This window comes from Schistocerca serialis, chromosome 2, assembly GCF_023864345.2.
Source record: "Schistocerca serialis cubense isolate TAMUIC-IGC-003099 chromosome 2, iqSchSeri2.2, whole genome shotgun sequence".
NCBI lineage: Eukaryota > Metazoa > Arthropoda > Insecta > Orthoptera > Acrididae > Schistocerca > Schistocerca serialis.
In genome coordinates, this window is record NC_064639.1 from 327,142,934 (window position 1) to 327,161,410 (window position 18,477).

At 45.6% G+C, this 18,477-nt stretch overlaps 1 protein-coding gene and 1 pseudogene across 1 annotated transcript in view; one reads left to right on the forward strand and one right to left on the reverse strand.

The window, feature by feature from the left end:
* Positions 1–18,477, reverse strand: part of LOC126455952 (uncharacterized) — a 312,305-nt gene that overhangs the window by 144,371 nt on the left and 149,457 nt on the right. The window contains exons 7-9 of the mRNA XM_050091709.1: positions 12,853–13,023; positions 5,840–6,059; positions 1,218–1,346 (exon numbers count right to left, since the gene is read on the reverse strand). Coding sequence (XP_049947666.1) covers positions 1,218–1,346; positions 5,840–6,059; positions 12,853–13,023 — 520 coding nt within the window. The remainder of the gene's footprint in view (positions 1–1,217; positions 1,347–5,839; positions 6,060–12,852; positions 13,024–18,477) is intronic.
* LOC126459455 (5S ribosomal RNA) lies at positions 12,156–12,273 on the forward strand (annotated as a pseudogene).

Here is an 18,477-nt window from a genome sequence, read left to right on the forward strand (position 1 = left end):
GCAGGTCCTGTAGGGGCCTTTCTGGATACATAAAATGTTCGACTGCTTCCCTGGCCAGCACATTCTCCAAATCTCTCACCAACTGAAAACGTCTGGTCAATGGTGGCCGAGCAACTGGCTCGTCACAATACGCCAGTCATTACTCTTGATGAACTGTGGTATCGAGTTGAAGCTGCATGGGCAGCTGTACCTGCACACACCATCCAAGCTCTGTTTGACTCAATGGCCAGCCGTATCAAGGCCGTTATTACGGCCAGAGGTGGTTGTTCTGGGTACTGATTTCTCAGGGTCTATGCACCAAAATTGCGTGAAAATGTAACCACATGTTAGTTCTAGTATAATATATTTGTCCAATGAATACCCATTTATCATCTGCATTTCTTCTTGGTGTAGCAATTTTAATGACCAGTAGTGTAATTTATAGCGTTAGTAAATCTGTTGCGTGTATTAAATTCATCCTTGAGTCCCAAGGGTTTGCCTGTTTTACAATTAATTCTGATTCAATTAAGTTCACTTACGCACACGGGTATTTGCAACGTAGATGAACAAGTGCTCATACAGCTTATGCTACGCACTTCAGAGCTCATGTTTACTGGACACTTTTTCTTGTTTTGATCCATACTGCCACCTTTCAAAATATGGAATGCAAACAGCTTGCTGTAGTAGACATTTGGTTAACAGTATCGAAGACGTAGAAGTGCTCGTAGCTCTTAAGGTATGCGTTTAAGAGCCCATGTTTACAGGACTCTTTTGTGTGAAATGATCGCTTCTGTCATATCCCTGAATACTGACCATTCCTCCGGGGACACCCTGTATTCAATGAATTCCATACGTGGAAGGCCGTCACAGCGTAAGCGTCCAAAAAATATGACAATGGGAGAAGAGCAACAGAGCTTGACTTCTTTTTTTTTTTTTTTTTAATGAAGCGAACAAAGGCCGACTGAACGACTTCCGTTGATTGGTCGCTAAAGACGAACCTCAGATGCAGTCAGAAACCTAAAAGCGATGTTGAAGTAAAGCTATTCAAAAGACGATGGTAAATATGGTGTGCAAAGAGGCTTAGGTTCTGATATGCTTGGTTGATCATTGTGAAGGGAAGACGATTGACTCTTTGTGATAAAAGATAGCACGTCGCCTAGCTGATCAGAGGAGAGCAGCTCGTTGTGAGGTAAGGTACTAGTATAATGGCACTAGAAGAGTGGTGTCGGAACTCTTACCTGCAGACGTCTTCATTGTTCTTGAGCTTGTCCAGCAGGTCCATGTTCTCGTCGAGGAGCCGGTAGCTCCGCTCTGTCCGTACGGACTCGTTCCGGCACACGCCGCCAATAGCCTTGCGGTCGCGATCGCTTTCGCTGAAAACGCGTAATTACACTGAAAGTCTATAACGAACTGAACATTACTAAAGCAAAAACTAAACGCGAAACAGTGAAAGAACAGAAAGTATTTGATATTTTGTTCCAATTTTTCTCTCATTATTAGACTCATTCAAATGGTTCAAATGGCTCTAAGCACTATGGAACTTAACATCTGAGGTCATCAGTCCCCTAGACTTAGAACTACTTAAACCTAACCAACCTAAGGACATCACCTACATCTATGCCCAAGGCAGGATTCGAACCTGCTACCGTAGCAGCATCGCGATTCCGGACTGAAGCGCCTAGAACAGCTCGGCTACAGGGGCCGGCATTACACTCATTCTACACCATAAATCAGCTCTGGAGGATGGAAGATTCAGAGTTAAACTTGCATTTCAGATGAAAATTCGACAGTTTACTTTTCAAATCCCTTTCATAAACCGAAATCTATTGAAACCTCCTGGCGATTAAAACTGTGTGCCGGACCGAGACTCGAACTCGGGACCCTTGCCCGTCGCGGGCAAGTGCTTTCTTTCAGGAGAGCTAGGTCGGCAGAGTTCGCAGGAGAGCTTCTGTAAAGTTTTAGAAAGTAAGAGACGAGGTACTGACAGAAGTAAAGCTGTGAGGACGGGGCGTGAGTCGTGCTTGGGCAGCTCAGATGGTCAGCCGGCACGGTAGCTCAGCGTGTTGGGTCAGAGGGTTAGCTGCCCTCTGTAATAAAAAAACTGAGTTAATCGATCAACAACGAACTTAAACGGATGTCTTACGACGTCCGCCCCGAGCAGATGCAACGATCAAAAACGAACAAAATGAGATTTGGAAAAAAAAAAGATGGTAGAGCACTTGCCCGAGAAAGGCAAAGGTCCCGAGTTCGAGTCTCGGTCCGGCAAACAGTTTTAATTTGCCAGGAAGTTTCATATCAGCGCACACTCCGCTGCAGAGTGAAAATCTCATTCTGGAAACATCCTGCAGGCTGTGGCTAAGCCATGTCTCCGCAATATCCTTTCTTTTTAGGAGTGCTAGTTCTGCAAGGTTCGCAGGAGAGCCTCTGTAAAGTTTGGAAAGTAGGACACGAGGTACTGGCAGGCGTAAAGCTGTGAGGACTGGGCATGAGTCGTGCTTGGGCAGCTCAGATGGTAGAGCACTTGCCCGCGAGGGGCAAGGGTCCCGAGTTCGAGTCTCGGTCCGGCACACAGTTTTAATCTGCCAGGAGGTTTCGTATCAGCGCGCACTCCGCTGCAAAGTGAAAATCTCATTCCCGATATCTATTCAAAATGACTCTGAGCACTATACGACTTAACTTCTGAGGTCATCAGTCGCCTAGAGCTTAGAATTAATTAAACCTAACTAACCTAAGGACATCACACACATCCATGCCTGAGGCAGGATTCGAACCTGCGACCGTACCGGTCGCCCGGTTCCAGACTGTAGCGCCTAGAACCGCACGGCCACTCTGGCCGGCCCGAAATCTATTGATTTCATAGAAGTATTAGCAACTGGAAACGAATAGGCTCATTTACAAGCATTTATCCAGTTTTGTTTCGTCTCATTGTTCTTAGGAAGTACATGAGACTTCCTTCCTAATTTTTACGTTGCCTGTAGTGGTGAATACACCTCACGACGACACAGTACACCACTATTTTTCAGTGAAACACATTCAAAACGTACTCTCAGAAACCTTCATTACACTGATAATAGTAGCGTAATCCTGTATTTACTCGTCAACCACCCACACGAAGTTACATTCACGTAAACGACCCTGTAATCACTCAAAAACGCAATGACCATACAGTAGGTTATGGCAGTGGCGAGCTACTTAGCGGTGGTACGGTAGGTTGTGAAATGTGTCATAGGTTGCTAAAGCGCATACACTCTGTGGTCCCTACCGTGTATTCTAGTAAACGCGGTGCTTACTGATTCGGCACAGGGCAAAATAGCACTCCACGGGACACAAGAATCACTTCGTAATGACTACTGTATGCAGAAATACTGTGTTCTTGGCTCTCTAATGTTGGCTGCTACCTGCCACAAAACAGTCACGGTCTTAAGTCTACCCGTCTCTGCTGATCCAGAACTAGGAAGCCCGGCTCAGGACGTCGTGACAAATATAATACTGTTTGCGAAAACTAGAAAACCAAAAAGGAGGCGAAGTTATAATTAAATTTATTTCACAGATTAACGGCATAACAGTACACAAATGATTAGTATTACAGAACTTTATATACTCTCTGATCATGAGAATTCAGTACAGTGTGAAGCTGCAACGTGCTGCAACCAGAGCCTCTAGACGTCGTAGCATGGAATGAAAATGGCCTCGATATGCTGCTGGGGAACGCCAACTCCATGAGGTGCGTCCGAAGAGCACCGGCAGTGGTAGCAGAAGGACCAGAACGAACACTTTGCCACGAGACCACATCAAAGACGTACTCCATGGGTGATGTGTCAGGCAAACGTGCCGACCAGAGGATCAGCGGTAGCCACTATTATTCGATGAAGACTTGCACATTTCTCGCCGCACGTGGCCGCTGAAATATGGCATGTCGAGCTGCGTGCAGGATGGACATAGCCTCGGCCTCTAAGACGTTCCTGATGTAGCGGTTGCTGTTCAGACTGCCTCTCAGTATGAGGAGGCGAGACCATAGGTTGCAGTCAATGGCACGTCAAATCGTTACATCTGGCATGTGTTAGCTGTGTCGTTCAAAAATGCAGTCTGCCCGATAGTTATCACCATGGTAACGGCTAACACGTCCGCAGCTCGTAGTCTTGCGGTAGCGTTGTCGCTTCCCGCGCACGGGGGCCTGGGTTCGATTCCCGGCGGGGTCAGGGATTTTTCCTGCCTCGAGATGACTGGGTGTTGTTGTGTCGTCTTCATCATCGTCATTCATCCCCATTACGGTCGGAGGAAGGCAATGGCAAACCACCTCCTCTAGGACCTTGCCTAGTACGGCAGTGCGGGTCTCCCGCATCGTCTCCTACGCTCCTCGGAGTATGGGACCTCATCATCAACGACTAACACGCATGCTGCCACCACTGTAGGACAAATTGAGGGGGGTGCTCGTTCGAAGATTACATTTTATTACTCAACACGCATTATGGCGTTCACATGCCCACGGCTGTCTGAGGTATTGGTGGCGTTCAGACAATGGAACCCGACGCAATATATCGATACCATCGTCCAGTCCTCGGCAGAAGGCGTCGAATTGTCGGCTCGGACAGGTCCATACCCGTTGCATTGCTCCACTGTCGAGTCCACACTGTGGAGCATGTTGTTCTATCTGTGACAGCCACATTACGTTGTCTAGTATCTGCTCATCACTATGCTTGACCCTCTTCAATCCTCTGGCTCTCCACAAGTATCACTATCCTAGCAGCGAGTTCTATACGACCTGCAATGTTATGTCACAACAAACCCAGACGTCAATCATTTTGCCCTATTTTAAAGTACTCAGTTTTGCGCCCCCGGTAGCTGAGTGGTCAGCGCGACATAATGTCAATCCTAAGGAACCGGGTTAGACTCCCGGCTGGGTCGGAGATTTTCTCTGCTCAGGGGTTCCCGACGGGATGCCCTAGTCACACGGCACTTATTTTACTCACTCAGTTGCTGATATTGCGCCTTTTGACGTCGTCTAAGCATAGTGGCACTCGCTTGCACGTTCACAACTCGTATGGAGGCTCTGCGCCACCTAATCTTGGCGTAACGCTGACCTGTCTGCAGGTAAACTAGAGGACGCTGCTGGGCCTAGGGGTACGCCATCTCTATTCTATTCTATCGCTTGAGCCTTGTTCCGCGGTTACGCAGGGTCAGCCATCCTTAATCGGATTTGGCATGTTAATGCTTAAGGGGTGGCTGGATGCCCTTCCTGCCGCCACCCCCGTACCCCCCAGGACGGAATTAGTGTACCCCAACTGTCTGCGTCGAGTGTAATCCATGGAATAGTGCGAATGTGTTCAGATGTCTGCGAGCCGTGTAACTGAAGCGGAACATGGGGACCAGCCCGGTATTCACCTATTGGGATGTGGAAAACCGCCTAAAAACCACATCCAGGCTGGCCAGCACATCGGCCCTCGTCGTTAATCCACCCTGGGGCCGGCGCGCCTACCCGAGTTCAGGAAGCAGCGCGTTAGCACCCTCGGCTACCCTGGCGGGGTAGGTGGACGCCATCTCTTTTCAGTCTTTATCATTTATTAAGGTTCCGCTGTTCTCTACATCCTGCGATTTTGGAGTGATTCATACCACTCGTTCTGGGTGTTGCAATTTCCACAAACAGCAGTGCAATAAACGGTTAAACATTAAGAGAAATTCGACAAACGAGCGAGTGCCTCACCATCATTTGGGTTCCATGGGTCCAGCTGACAGAAACAAAAACGTCGCGGCCTGAAGTCTACCCAGTTTCGCCTATACAGAACTAGGAAGCACCACCTCAACACGTCGTGAAAGGCAGTGAGTGTTTAAACATTTGGGATAACTTGAGCGGGTGACTGACCTGCCGCTGGAGTCTATGAGCCTGGTGACCTCGCGGGGCGCGTAGCAGTAGATGGGGGTGTGCCCCAGCACGGCGGGCGCAGCGGCCAGAGGGCTGGCCGTCTCGACCACTTCGTCCTCCACGTCCACGATCACTGCAGAAGGGCCATCCTCCGCGTCCTCGCCCTCACCATCCTCCAGCGCGTCCGTGCGCAGGCGCGGCTCCGACACTGCCCGTCCATCTGACACCCAAAACAAACCAGGAAGTCACCACCTACAAACTCAGAAACGGACAGGACGTTTAACTAGTCAATGCCGACAACCCTGATAAATAACTTGCGCAGAATAAAAAAAAATGTGTTCTAGTGTGTCAGATGCAGTGGCGAAAAAATTATTTATCGTTGCTGTGGTCTTCAGTCCGAAGACTGGTTTGATGCAACTCTCCAAGCTACTTTAACCTGTGCAAGCCTCTGCATCTCCGAATAACTACTGCAACGTACATCTTTTTAACCTGCTTATTGTATTCGTCTCTTGGTCTCCCTCTACAATTTTTACACCGCATGTTCCCCTCCTGTACTAAAGTGACGATTCCTTGATGTTTCAGAATGTGTCCTATCAACCGATCCCCTCTTTTAGTCAAGCTATGCAACAATTTTCCGTTCTCTCCAATTTTATTCATCGCTTCTGTTCCGGCGTAACATCAAGCACCGGCACGTCTGCCTGGAACGTTACAGCAGAATGGTGTTTGGTTCAAATGGCTCTGTGCACTACGGGACTTAACATCTGAGGTCATCAGTCCCCTAGAACTTAGAACTACTTAAACCTAAGGACATCACACACATCCACGCTCGAGGCAGGATTCGAACCTGCGACCGTAGCGGTCACGCGGTTCCAGACTGAAGCGCCTAGAACCGCTCGGCCACACCGGCCGGCAGAATGGTGTTTACATGTCAATGGCGTGTTAGATGGATACGCCGTATTCGACGAATATTTACTGTTTGCACGATATACGAGAGAGAATTGTCAGAGCATGTGCTTCGATAAGTGCCGAAGTGACAAGGAATACCACTCAATCCATGACAGGAAAACTGCAGCACCGTATTGATACCAATGGTCATCACTTCGAACATGTTCTGCAAATGGACGTTCATACCACCTTTTTGACCTTCGTTGACTTTCAAAGGCCTTACTGTTACACATCATTGGATTCGTCTCAGTAGCCGTTACCAGAAAATAAGTACCAAACTATAGTATTCCATTAAAAAAAAACAAAGTTGACCTTCGTATTTCTGACGCGACACCACCTAGCAACAAAAAACCAATGTGATACTGTGGCCCTCGTTGTCTGATACAACTTTTGCTCCACAAACTTTTCAGCTACTATCATACTTTTGGAGTTATTATAGGTGGCAATAGTTAATGACTCACCCTGTATATTGTCATTCGTTGAAAATTAAGGTTTAACGTCCCGTGGACGACAATGTCAGCGTCGGAAACAAGCACAGATCTGGGAAGGATGGAGCAGGACGTCATCCGTGTTCTTTACAGCGGGACAATCAGAGAATTTACTGTAATCGATTTGGGGAACCAAGGGAAACACACATCTGCGTGGACTCACGGGGATTTTAACTGACATCTTCTTACATGTTCCTTCAATGTTTTTTATTGCTGTGTTATGCAGCAGCTGTCACTCGTTCAGTCCCACATTGTGAATTTTCTCGATGTTATCTGAAGAATGTCTGGAAAATCAAGAAGACTTTTCTTAAGCGATAAACCATCAAAAAACATGACTCATTGGTAGGAACCTCGCGCTTGCACTGACTTTCAATATACAGCGTGTAAGAGGTGGAAGTGCAGATATTTTTATAATTGATACCTTAATATGTACACATATCAGTGTGTTTATTTTTTCTCTGTTTCGAATGGTCTTCCTATAAGCACACCACATGATTTACTACCTGATGTTTTCTGCATGACCATACATGCAGCACTAAGTGGACTACCCCTGGCAAACTACCCGCTGTCCAGGGAGAAAATAACACTAATGGCTTGCTCTTGCCAGAGGTACTTGGAGGTACTAACTAGCCTAAAAGCATATGACTTGTAATAGCTATAATTATCAGCCTAGAAATGAAGTAAATACTCATGTATTGTTTTTAAGCGCACCATCCTCAGTCATCTATAGAAACAGCTCCAATTATATCAGTTACACCCTTGACATGGTCTGAGGCCAGGAATCAAAATGCTTTTTCTCAGTTTTTATACAAGGCTTTTGAATCTTACAGATAAATCGAAACCAGTTTAGCAACTGTGATATTTTATGCTAATATTTTACAGTAAAGTCATTTGTTAAATAATTTTATTTATTGTTTACAAATTAACACATACAATGGTAGTGCTTTATGAAAAGTCATATAAACAAACCAATTCCCCAAATCAGGTTCACCCTTGAAACAGGTTATTGCGCAGATAGCACCAATGTTATAGAGCTAAGCTTAAAGTGCAAAATGTAAGGACGAAGGTAACTTTCGCATCATGTGTTACTGCCAAGTAACATAGCTCGATGAAACTTGGACCGTACATAGGAAGAAATAATATAGTACAGAAGATAACTAATAGAAATACGCAGTGAGTAGAAGAGGAATGACATTTTTATTCAAAGATAATAACTACGCCGAAGTCACCGTGATTCACGACGGTCTCCTAGAAATTATAAAAGGCGGGACATGGTTCTTTATAGGGTGTGTGATCACCATGGGTGACAAGGCATGCTCTGCAACGAACTCCCATGCTGGTCATAAGGTTGGTTCTTGTGGTAGGGCGTTCTATTCCTCCACTAGTGCATGTGATGACAGCTGGATGTTAGTTGGTGCATGTGGATGTCATGCCACACATGCCCCCAACGCATCTTATGTTTTCCCCATGGGATTTAAGTTGGGAGAATGGACAGGCCAGTTCATTCGCTGAATATCCTCTCATTCCAATAGCTCCTCCAGCTGTCCTGTTCGGTGCGGTCGCGCATTGTCTTCCATAAAAATGAAATCAGGCCCAAAAACACCCCTCAAGAGACGCACATGGTGAAGGAGTACTCATCATAATAACGTTGACCGCTGAGTGTACTGTGTTCAGAAGTTTGGAGGTCATTCCCCCCCGCATACAAGATTATGGCCCCCGGCATCATAACCTCTGGATCGTCAAAACGATCATGTTCGTCAGTATTACTGGATGCATTACGTGTTCCCACCTCTCGCCACAGGAGGGTAGGTCCAGTATTGTCAGACATGATCATTTTGGCAGCTCAGCTCTTATGTTGTGGGAAGCCATAATCTTGCATGGGCGTAATGACCTCCAAAGCTTTGACCACGGCACCCTTACTGGTCAACGCTATTATGACACTGTAATCCTTCCCCAGGTGCCTCCTTTTAGGTGTGTTTGGCCCTGACTTCGTTTTTATGGAAGACGAAACGCGACCGAATGGAACAGCGCGGGTGGAGGATATCTTGGAACGAACGGGTACTCAGCAAATGGACTGACCTGCCCATTTACCCAACTAGAAACAGCGTGGAGCATGTGTGGGATGGATTGCAGCACGTCCACACGCACAAGCGACCATCCAGCAGTTGACAGTTGCACGGATGGTGGAATGAAATGCCCTGCCACAGGAGCTGTAGCAGTTCTTTGTATGTGTGGTCCAAGTTTCATCGATCTACATTACTTGGCAGTGACACATAATGCGAAAGCTATTTCCTGACTTAAGTTTTGCACACCAGTGTATCTTCGATGTCACTGACATCCGTATTACAGCGGGAGTAGAGTCTGATAATGTAACACTGGCCATTGAAACTGCACTGCATTCAAGGCGACATGAAGCAAACGTCACGATGGCATACTTGGATATGCAGATGACTAGCAATTCAGCGTAACCAAGCTAGGTGGAAGGTGTAATGCCATCTACATTCTATGGATAAGGAAATAATACTCAGCGGCATTTTTATTCATAAATCGCTTTTGAATGTTGTTTGTTACACCTCATGTGAGATGGAGATATGTCTACTAGCACCTTTTGGAATCTGGCAGCGACATATCATGATCTATCGGGACTGTGGTTTATCACTCCGTGACATTACTGTTTGCGTTGATTGGAATCCCATCCAATTGTGGAATCGATGACACATTACTCGTTCGGCAGTGCAGGATCCATAGGGATGTCACGCACATTGAGTCAGGAAATGGACTCACTTGCAGCAAGACGAGCATCCACATGGAGGGTGCGATCACGTCCGGATCATCATGGAATGCCAGCACCGTGCCCTTTGTTGCGGCTCCAACAATGCGACAACAGAGACAAAGGCGCGCCGACAGCGGTGCGACTAACGACAAAACTGGACACAGGAATGGTACCACGTAATCTTCTCAGACCAGTCACAATTCTCAGTTCAGATCGTGATGAGAGTATCGGTGTGTCAGCTCCAAGGAGAGCAAACGTTGTCAGATTACACTCGACATCACCATAGGCGCCCAGCGGGTGGTGGAATGGTATGAGGTGTGATTGGGTATACTACACGCACACCTCTGATTAGCATAGCCGGAAATGTGAACAGCAGCTGTTAAATTTCTAATTTGTTGAGACTGGTGGCTGAGCCGTATCTTGGAAGACTGCGTGACATTATCTTTCAACAAGGTGGCACAAGAACGCATTTGACTCGTCATGTCCTGACCTACCTCGACACTATACACAGAGGGTGTTCAACTGTAGCCCTGGCCCTCACATCGTCCACACGTCCACTGAAAGCATCCTGTCATACGTTGTCATGAGACACCAACAAAGCTTCTCAGTTTTGGCACAGAGTTGAAGCCAGATAGAATTATACAGCCATGTTTGTCATCCAAGCCCATTTCTGTGGTATTACATATTGATACAATGACAATGGAATTGCAAGTTTCCATCAGACTGGAATACTCTCTTTCAAATTCTGAAGGTGGCAGGGGTAAAATACAGGGAGCGAAAGGCTATTTACAATTTGTGCAGAAACCAGATGGCAGCTATAAGAGTCGAGGGACATGAAAGGGAAGCAGTGGTTGGGAAGGGAGTGAGACAGGATTGTAGTCTCTCCCCGATGCTATTCAATCTGTATATTGAGCAAGCAGTGAAGGAAACAAAAGAAAAATTCGGAGTAGGTATTAAAATCCATGGAGAAGAAACAAAAACTTTAAGGTTCGCCGATGACATTGTAATTCTGTCAGAGACAGCAAAGGACTTGGAAGAGCAGTTGAACGGAATGGATAGTGTCTTGAAAGGAGAAGATGAACATCAACAAAAGCAAAACGAGGATAATGGAATGTAGTCGAATTAAGTCGGGTGATGCTGAGGGAATTAGATTAGGAAATGAGACACTTGAAGTAGTAAAGGTGTTTTGCTATTTGGGGAGCAAAATAACTGATGATAGTCGAAGGGATATAAAATGTAGACTGGCGATGGCAAGGAAAGCGTTTCTGAAGAAGAGAAATTTGTTAACATTGAGTATAGATTTAAGTGTCAGGAAGTCATTTCTAAAAGTATTTGTATGGAGTGTAGCCATGTATGGAAGTGAAACATGGACAATAAATAATTTGGACAAGAAGAGAATAGAAGCTTTTGAAATGTGGTGCTACAGAAGAATGCTGAAGATTAGATGGGTAGATCACATAACTAATGAGGAAGTATTGAATAGGATTGGGGAGAAGAGAAGTTTGTGGCACAACTTGACTAGAAGAAGGGATCGGTTGGTAGGACATGTTCTGAGGCATCAAGGGCTCACCAATTTAGTATTGGAGGGCAGCGTGGAGGGTAAAAATCGTAGAGGGAGACCAAGAGATGAATACACTAAGCATATTCAGAAGGATGTAGGTTGCGGTAGGTACTGGGAGATGAAGAAGTTTGCGCAGGATAGAGTAGCATGGAGAACTGCATCAAACCAGTCTCAGGACTGAAGACCACAACAACAACAACATCAGATGTCAACAGCAGTCTTGCGGTATCCGGGGGACCCAGTGCTGCACTCCTACTGAGCCACGCCTTCAGCAGTCCTGGACAATGGGCGCCCTTTGTTACCGCAATATGGGATGGGCGGTGGCAGCCAGAAGGCCCACTCGCACTTGGTCGACTCTTCCCAATGACACCATCATTCTTCCTTAATTTAGGGAGCCTAATTCTTGTCGAGATTGATAGCAGGACTTTACTGCTTGCTGCATTATTTGTGATGAGTCTTTGTGCACTTGGAGAAATACAAGTTAAGAAAATCTCCTGTTCATTGTGTTCTTTTTTGCTAATAATTTCTGCTTCCCTAAGACGACAATTGGGCAACGGCCTTGCCGCAGTGGATACACCGGTTCCCGTGAGATCACCGAAGTTAAGCGCTGTCGGGCGTGGTCGGCACTTGGATGGGTGACCATCTGGGCCGCCATGCGTTGTTGCCATTTTTCGGGGTGCACTCAGTTTCGTGATACCAATTGAGGAGCTACTCGACCGAACAGTAGCGGGTTCGGTCAAGAATACCATCTTAACGCTAAGGAGAGCAGTGTGCTGACACCACACTCCTCCTATCCGCATACTCCATTGAGGATGACACGGCGGTCGGATGGTCGCGGTAGGCCACTCGTGGCCTGAAGTCGGAGTGAGTGCTACGACGACAGTTGCCGTACCACTCTGTAGCCAACCTCTCGTTGCCTTTGTGTACGAAATTGTACCCAACAATTTCGACTCAATGTGCAGTCAGGCAAGGGCCGTTGTTACTACAAGAGGTGGGAACTCTGTGTACGAAACTGTGCACCCTGTACATCCCTACAAATTTAATAGTGTGTTGTTCCTGCTGTATGTATAAGCATAATAGGTGAAATTTCTTCACCTTCTTTTCTGGTGTTACAGTTTTAATGGGTAGCAGTGTACATCGCTACGTGCAGCTTACGTCGTCACTTCTGTTGTGCTGGAGAAAGCGGAATAGCACTGGACTTGAACGCTCACCGACAAAAAGCTCGCAGGCTGTGTAGAGTACGCACCCTCTAGCGGGGGAGCGGCGGCGGCGGCGGCGGCGCTGGCCTCCAGCTGGGCGTCGTTGAGGGAGAGGCTGGACGCCTGCCTGGTGAGCGACAAGTTGCCGGTCGCTGCCACGCTGCCCGCCGACTTGCAGCGCGACAGCGGTGCGCCCTCGCCGTCTCGGCCGGTGCCACCTGTAACGACACAGAAAGCAGCAGGCGATGGCGTCAGTCACGATTCCAGTCCAGGTCCTATAAGTATGGAGCGGAGCAGCTGCACAGATTACGTGCAGCCAGTAAATATGGTACTAGGGGGAACTATTAACTAAAACGAATTTTCTTGTAACCTTTGTGGGCGTATGCACACAATGAGATATTGTGTTACGGATTTGTCTTGAAGATAGGCGGGGGCACACAGATAAACCAATCTGTCTGTGTGTGACTTTGGATAGCTCTCTACAGTGCCTGATCTGTGATCGTACGCACTAGTACGTCGTACCGGTACCGCTGACGAAAAGAAAGCGTTACAGTAAAATCTTAAGACTTCTAAATTTCAAAAAACACCCTCCAGAAGGCCACAGTACAGGAACCTCTTTTATTCCAAATCAAGCACTGGATCTCTGACACATGGAAACTATGGTGGAAATATCAGTCAGAAAGTAGCTTCCAGAAATAACATTTTTCGTAAACTCGTAAACAGCAAATGGGGAGCAAACCTACTCCTGAGAACCACCGCACATGCACTACACCTGCCCGATATGCATTAGAAGAACCCACGCGAAGAAAGTCGACATAAGCCTTCATGAAACATGTCGAATAACGGGGTGTATGAAACCCACACCCCTACCAAAGCTTTACAGAGCTGCTGGTCTTGCGAATCCCATCTCTCGAAGAACACCTCACGAATTCATAGAAAGGCTCAAATGGTTCAAATGACTCTGAGCACTATGGGACTTAACATCTGAGGTCATCAGTCCCCCTAGAACTTAGAACTACTTAAACCTAACTAACCTAAGGACATCACACACATCCATGCCCGAGGCAGGATTCGAACCTGCGACCGTAGCGGTCGCGTGGTTCCAGACTGAAGCGCCTAGAACCGCTCGGCCACAGCGGTCGGCAGAGAGGCTCAGACAAACCATCAATGACTGATATCCTCTCTTTGGCACTGAGATCGAGTCTGGAAGACTGAGATCCCGTGAAAGATTCTTAAACACGGCCATTGAAGAAACACTTGAAATGAGTCTACTAGGGTACACTTCCATGTGGCGCCCGAACAATAATATCCTCAGACTTCAAGAAGAATATAATAATTCCAATCCCAAATAAAGCAGGTGTTGACAGGTGTAAAAATTACCGAACTATCAGTTTAAGTAGTCACGGCTGCAAAATACTAATACGAAATTTTTACAGACGAATGGAAAAATTGGTAGAAGCCGACCTCGGGGAAGATCAGTTTGGATTCCGTAAAAAGGTTGGAACACGAGATGCAGTACTGACCATGCGACTTATCTTAGAATGCAGATTAAGGAAAGGAAAACCTACGTTTCTAGCATTTGTAGACTTAGAGAAAGCGTCAGACAATGTTGACTGAAATACTCTCTTTCAAATTCTGCAGGTGGCAGGGGTAAAATACAGGGAGCGAAAGGCTATTTACAATTTGTACAGAAACCAGATCGCGGTTATAATAGTAGAGGGGCATGAAAGGGAATCAATGGTTGGGAAGGGAATGAGACAGAGTTGTGGCCTATCCCCGTGTTATTCAATCTGTATACTGAGCGAGCAGTAAAGGAAACAAAAGTAAAATTTGGAGTAGGAATTATAATTCACGGAGAAGAAATGAAAACTTTGTTTGCCGATGACATTGCAATCCCGTCAGAGACAGCAAAGGATCTGAAAGAGCAATTGAACGGAATGGACAGTTTCTTGAAAGGAGAATATAAGATGAACATCAAAAAAAGCGAAACGAGGGTAATGGAATGTATTCGAACTGAATCAGGTGATGCCGAGGGAATTAGATTAGGAAATGAGACACTTAAAGTGGGAGATGAGTTTTGCTATTTGGGGAGCAAAATAACTGATGATGGTCGAAGTAGAGAGGATATAAAATGTAGACTGGCAATGGCAAGGAAAGAGTTTCTGAAGAAGAGAAATTTGTTAACATCGATTATAGATTTAAGTGTCAGGAAGTCGTTTCTGAAAGTATTTGTGTGGAGTGTAGTCAGGTATGGAAGTGAAACGTGGACGATAAATAGTTTAGAAAAGAATAGAATAGAGGCTTTCGAAATGTGGTGCTACAGAAGAATGCTGAAGATTAGATGGGTAGATCACATAACTAATAAGGAGGTACTGAATATAATTGGGGAGAAGAGGAATTTGTGGCACAACTTGACTAGAAGGGATCGGTTGGTAGGACATGTTCTGAGGCATCAAGAGATCACCAATTTAGTTTTGGAGGGCAGCGTGGAGGGTATAAATCGTAGAGGGAGAGCAAGAGATGAATACACTAAGCAGAACCAGAAGGATGTAGGTTGCGACAGGTACTTGAAGAAGCTTGCACGGGATAGAGTAGCATGGAATGCTGCATCAGACGAGTGTCAGGACTGAAGACCACAACAACAACAACTAATGTAAACTAAAATGCAACTTTTATGTTATAAACGATGAATGTCTCTGATGGACTCTATAAAGCGGATCACTGACTGTGCACGACCGCACAGCCGAAGATACTGCTTCTGATCTGAGGTTGTAGGGTTGAAGTAAGAGAGCGCTTGGCGCACTGCAGTCGGTAGCTGCCTGTGAGCGAAAGAGGATGGAGTAGGCGGTTTTTGTGGTGTGCGCTGTGAAGCCACCGAGTGTTAGATTATAATTTAGGAAGTACGAGTATATGTATTATTGGAAATATAAATGTGGAAGCAGAAGTATTCTCACAAGCAAGCTAAACGTGTTAAATATTTATGACTTTACTTTTGCCAGCGCGTTAGTGTAGACGAGTTGGCTGATAATTGGCAATTGTTGAGTAACCCCACAATGTACGTAAACAGATTTTATGTAAAGGCTAGATAGATGTAATGTTTCTAAGATCTGTTAACACAGATATACGCAATTTGATAATTTGTCTTTATGCTTTTTTAGTGTGGTTAGATAATACTTGCTAAATAAATCTCATTGTTTTTGACTCAGTTAGTAAAAAGGATGTTATTTCTGAGTAATGTAAGTTCAGTTGCCAGATGTTTGGAAAGTCAAACTTAACTTCGAATACAATTTCACTATTGAAAAGGTCAGTGTCAGTAATTCAGACAAATCAGTACCGCCTCACTGTTCAGGTCATATGTTTTTCAAAGACATTGAATTTTTCTTAAATGTTTTCATTTATCAGCGAAAAGAATTTTACGTACATTTCATGGTAATACGGCCAGCATTGCACACCGCTCAGCCTGTAGCTACTATATTTTATTCTTCGTCATGAGAGACCGAAATACAATCGCGATCCACCGTTGCTGCTTTAGAGGTAAGACAATTCTATTTATTTGATATGTGCACAGGGAACAAAGTTACAAGTTTTGAACAGGGCCAGAGAATTCAGTACCTAAGGGGCTGAATGTATTTTGCAGTGACTGTATTTCTTTATTGGTATTGGGAGTTGTATTGCCCAATCAGTTCGTGTAAAGTTTTTGCTAACAATAATACAGAGTAAGTACACCACTTGCAGTTACAACACGCTGCACGGTAACTTCAGTTTTGTATGTATTCCCAGATGAGGCATTCATTCAAAGTACTACAAACAAGGTTTTGTATAGAACGCTACACACCTACTGACTTATCACCAGCACACGTACTGCCTGGCGACTCCACAACAAAGTGGAAAACAAGGTGGAGCCTGAACCGCATAAGAGTAGCAGTGGTTGTGATGAAAAAAAAAACATGATAAGGTGGGGTCATGGGAAAGTACTGACGATAAGTGCAATTGACGTACTGTGCAACACATGGAACGTACCGTCAGCCCAGACTGTTCCTACATATGAAACCTCGACGATTTGTGGTTGGACGTGAAAGAAGCCTTGGACGTGGCTCAATACTGTGCTTAAAGACTATGTGAGCCGTGCCGCCTCATTCGTGTTTAAATCGACCGCCTCGTCTTCTCGAGTTGGTGGCTTCATGTTGACTTACGTATAGGGAGCTGTCGGATTAGGGGGTGTTGCGACCGAGTGGCGGTCTGCGGAGAGGACGGAAGCGGGAGTAGAGTGCGAGGAACTCAGGCGTTTCGACGGAAGCCGTCCGAGGTCCGGGCAGGAAGTGGAGACGTGATCCGGCGCGTCTTGGAGTGAATTTTCCACCGTTACCGGTCGAGCCAGTTGGTGCGTGCGCCTTAGCTTATGATTTTCTCTTGGCGATTGAGTTATTGGTTTTGCCTGGTGGTTTCCGGACGGCAACAAACATTAAGCATGCGAATGTGAAACCTTAGCAGTGTCCGACTGTCTCACATTGTTTATTCGGAAGCACTGGTTTCGTGGAAGCGTCGGTTGATTTCTCCTAGTAGCGGGAACTGCCTTATTCGAACTGTAAGAGTGTGGCCTTATTGCATTCCCGCTCTTCTTATACTCCGAACTTCGTGTTTTGACAGTACTGGATGAAGACGTCGGTTAACCGCTCCCCAGCTTTCGGTCTTTGCTCAGCAGTGTTCATGGAATTTTAAAGAGCCTGTGTTTTCTTTGGCGTTTTCTTTGCTTACTAGTATAGATCGTACTGCACTTTGTAACTGTAGTTTTAGTCTGATTAAGTGTCTTACTGAGGGCTAAGTGAGTGCGTGAGTGTGGTACCGGCAAATAGTAGCCTCAACCTTACACGCACTTTAAGAGTGTTTCAGTGTCGTGAATATGTCGGCTAACTTGCTTATTTTGGTCTTATTGGAGCCTACAGCCGACCGGACGCGTGTTGAACGTGACACCGATGCGGGACCCATCCGTAGGGCAGTTGTATGGTTCTGAAAGTTACGTGTTTTTTAAAAGTATACTCTGTATTTACTGTTTTCTTGTAGATAGATATTCGGCTGGAGAGCCGGGCTAACTTTAAAAACTCAAACTCACCTTGAGTAAATTCTAATGGTTACTTGATTAAAACCGTACAGCGTGTAACTTGAAAATTTGAACTGTTGCTCTATTTGTAATTTAAGATTGTCATGTACTGAGCCTTGCTTAAGTGGCTCTCAGAAGAGCCTGGCTGCCTTAACTAAACGGCCACTGCGCCTATTCAATCTAAAGATTAGAACTGTTGCTCTATTTGTAATTTAAGTGTAGTAAGCCCTGAGCCTTTAGGAGATTTCACTTGTTTCTGATCTGGTTTGACGCAGTTAATCGACTCCTGGTTCGAATTTGCTTTAAAAATTGTGTCATAAAATCATCTAATCACTGCGTCGAAGTCGTAACAGACTTTGAAATAGCATGGCACTGAAACCAGTCCTACACCTTTATATGTAATACACATCACCCTTAACATACATAACGGTTATAAATGGCTGCATTGTTACGCATGATACGGAACCCGTGCCAGAGCTTGTCAGATGAGTGACCCTGTGTGCAAGTTCATAAGAATGTAATAATTAACAACCATTCAAAAGCCAAGATCTCAGAAAATATTTTTCACTCAAAA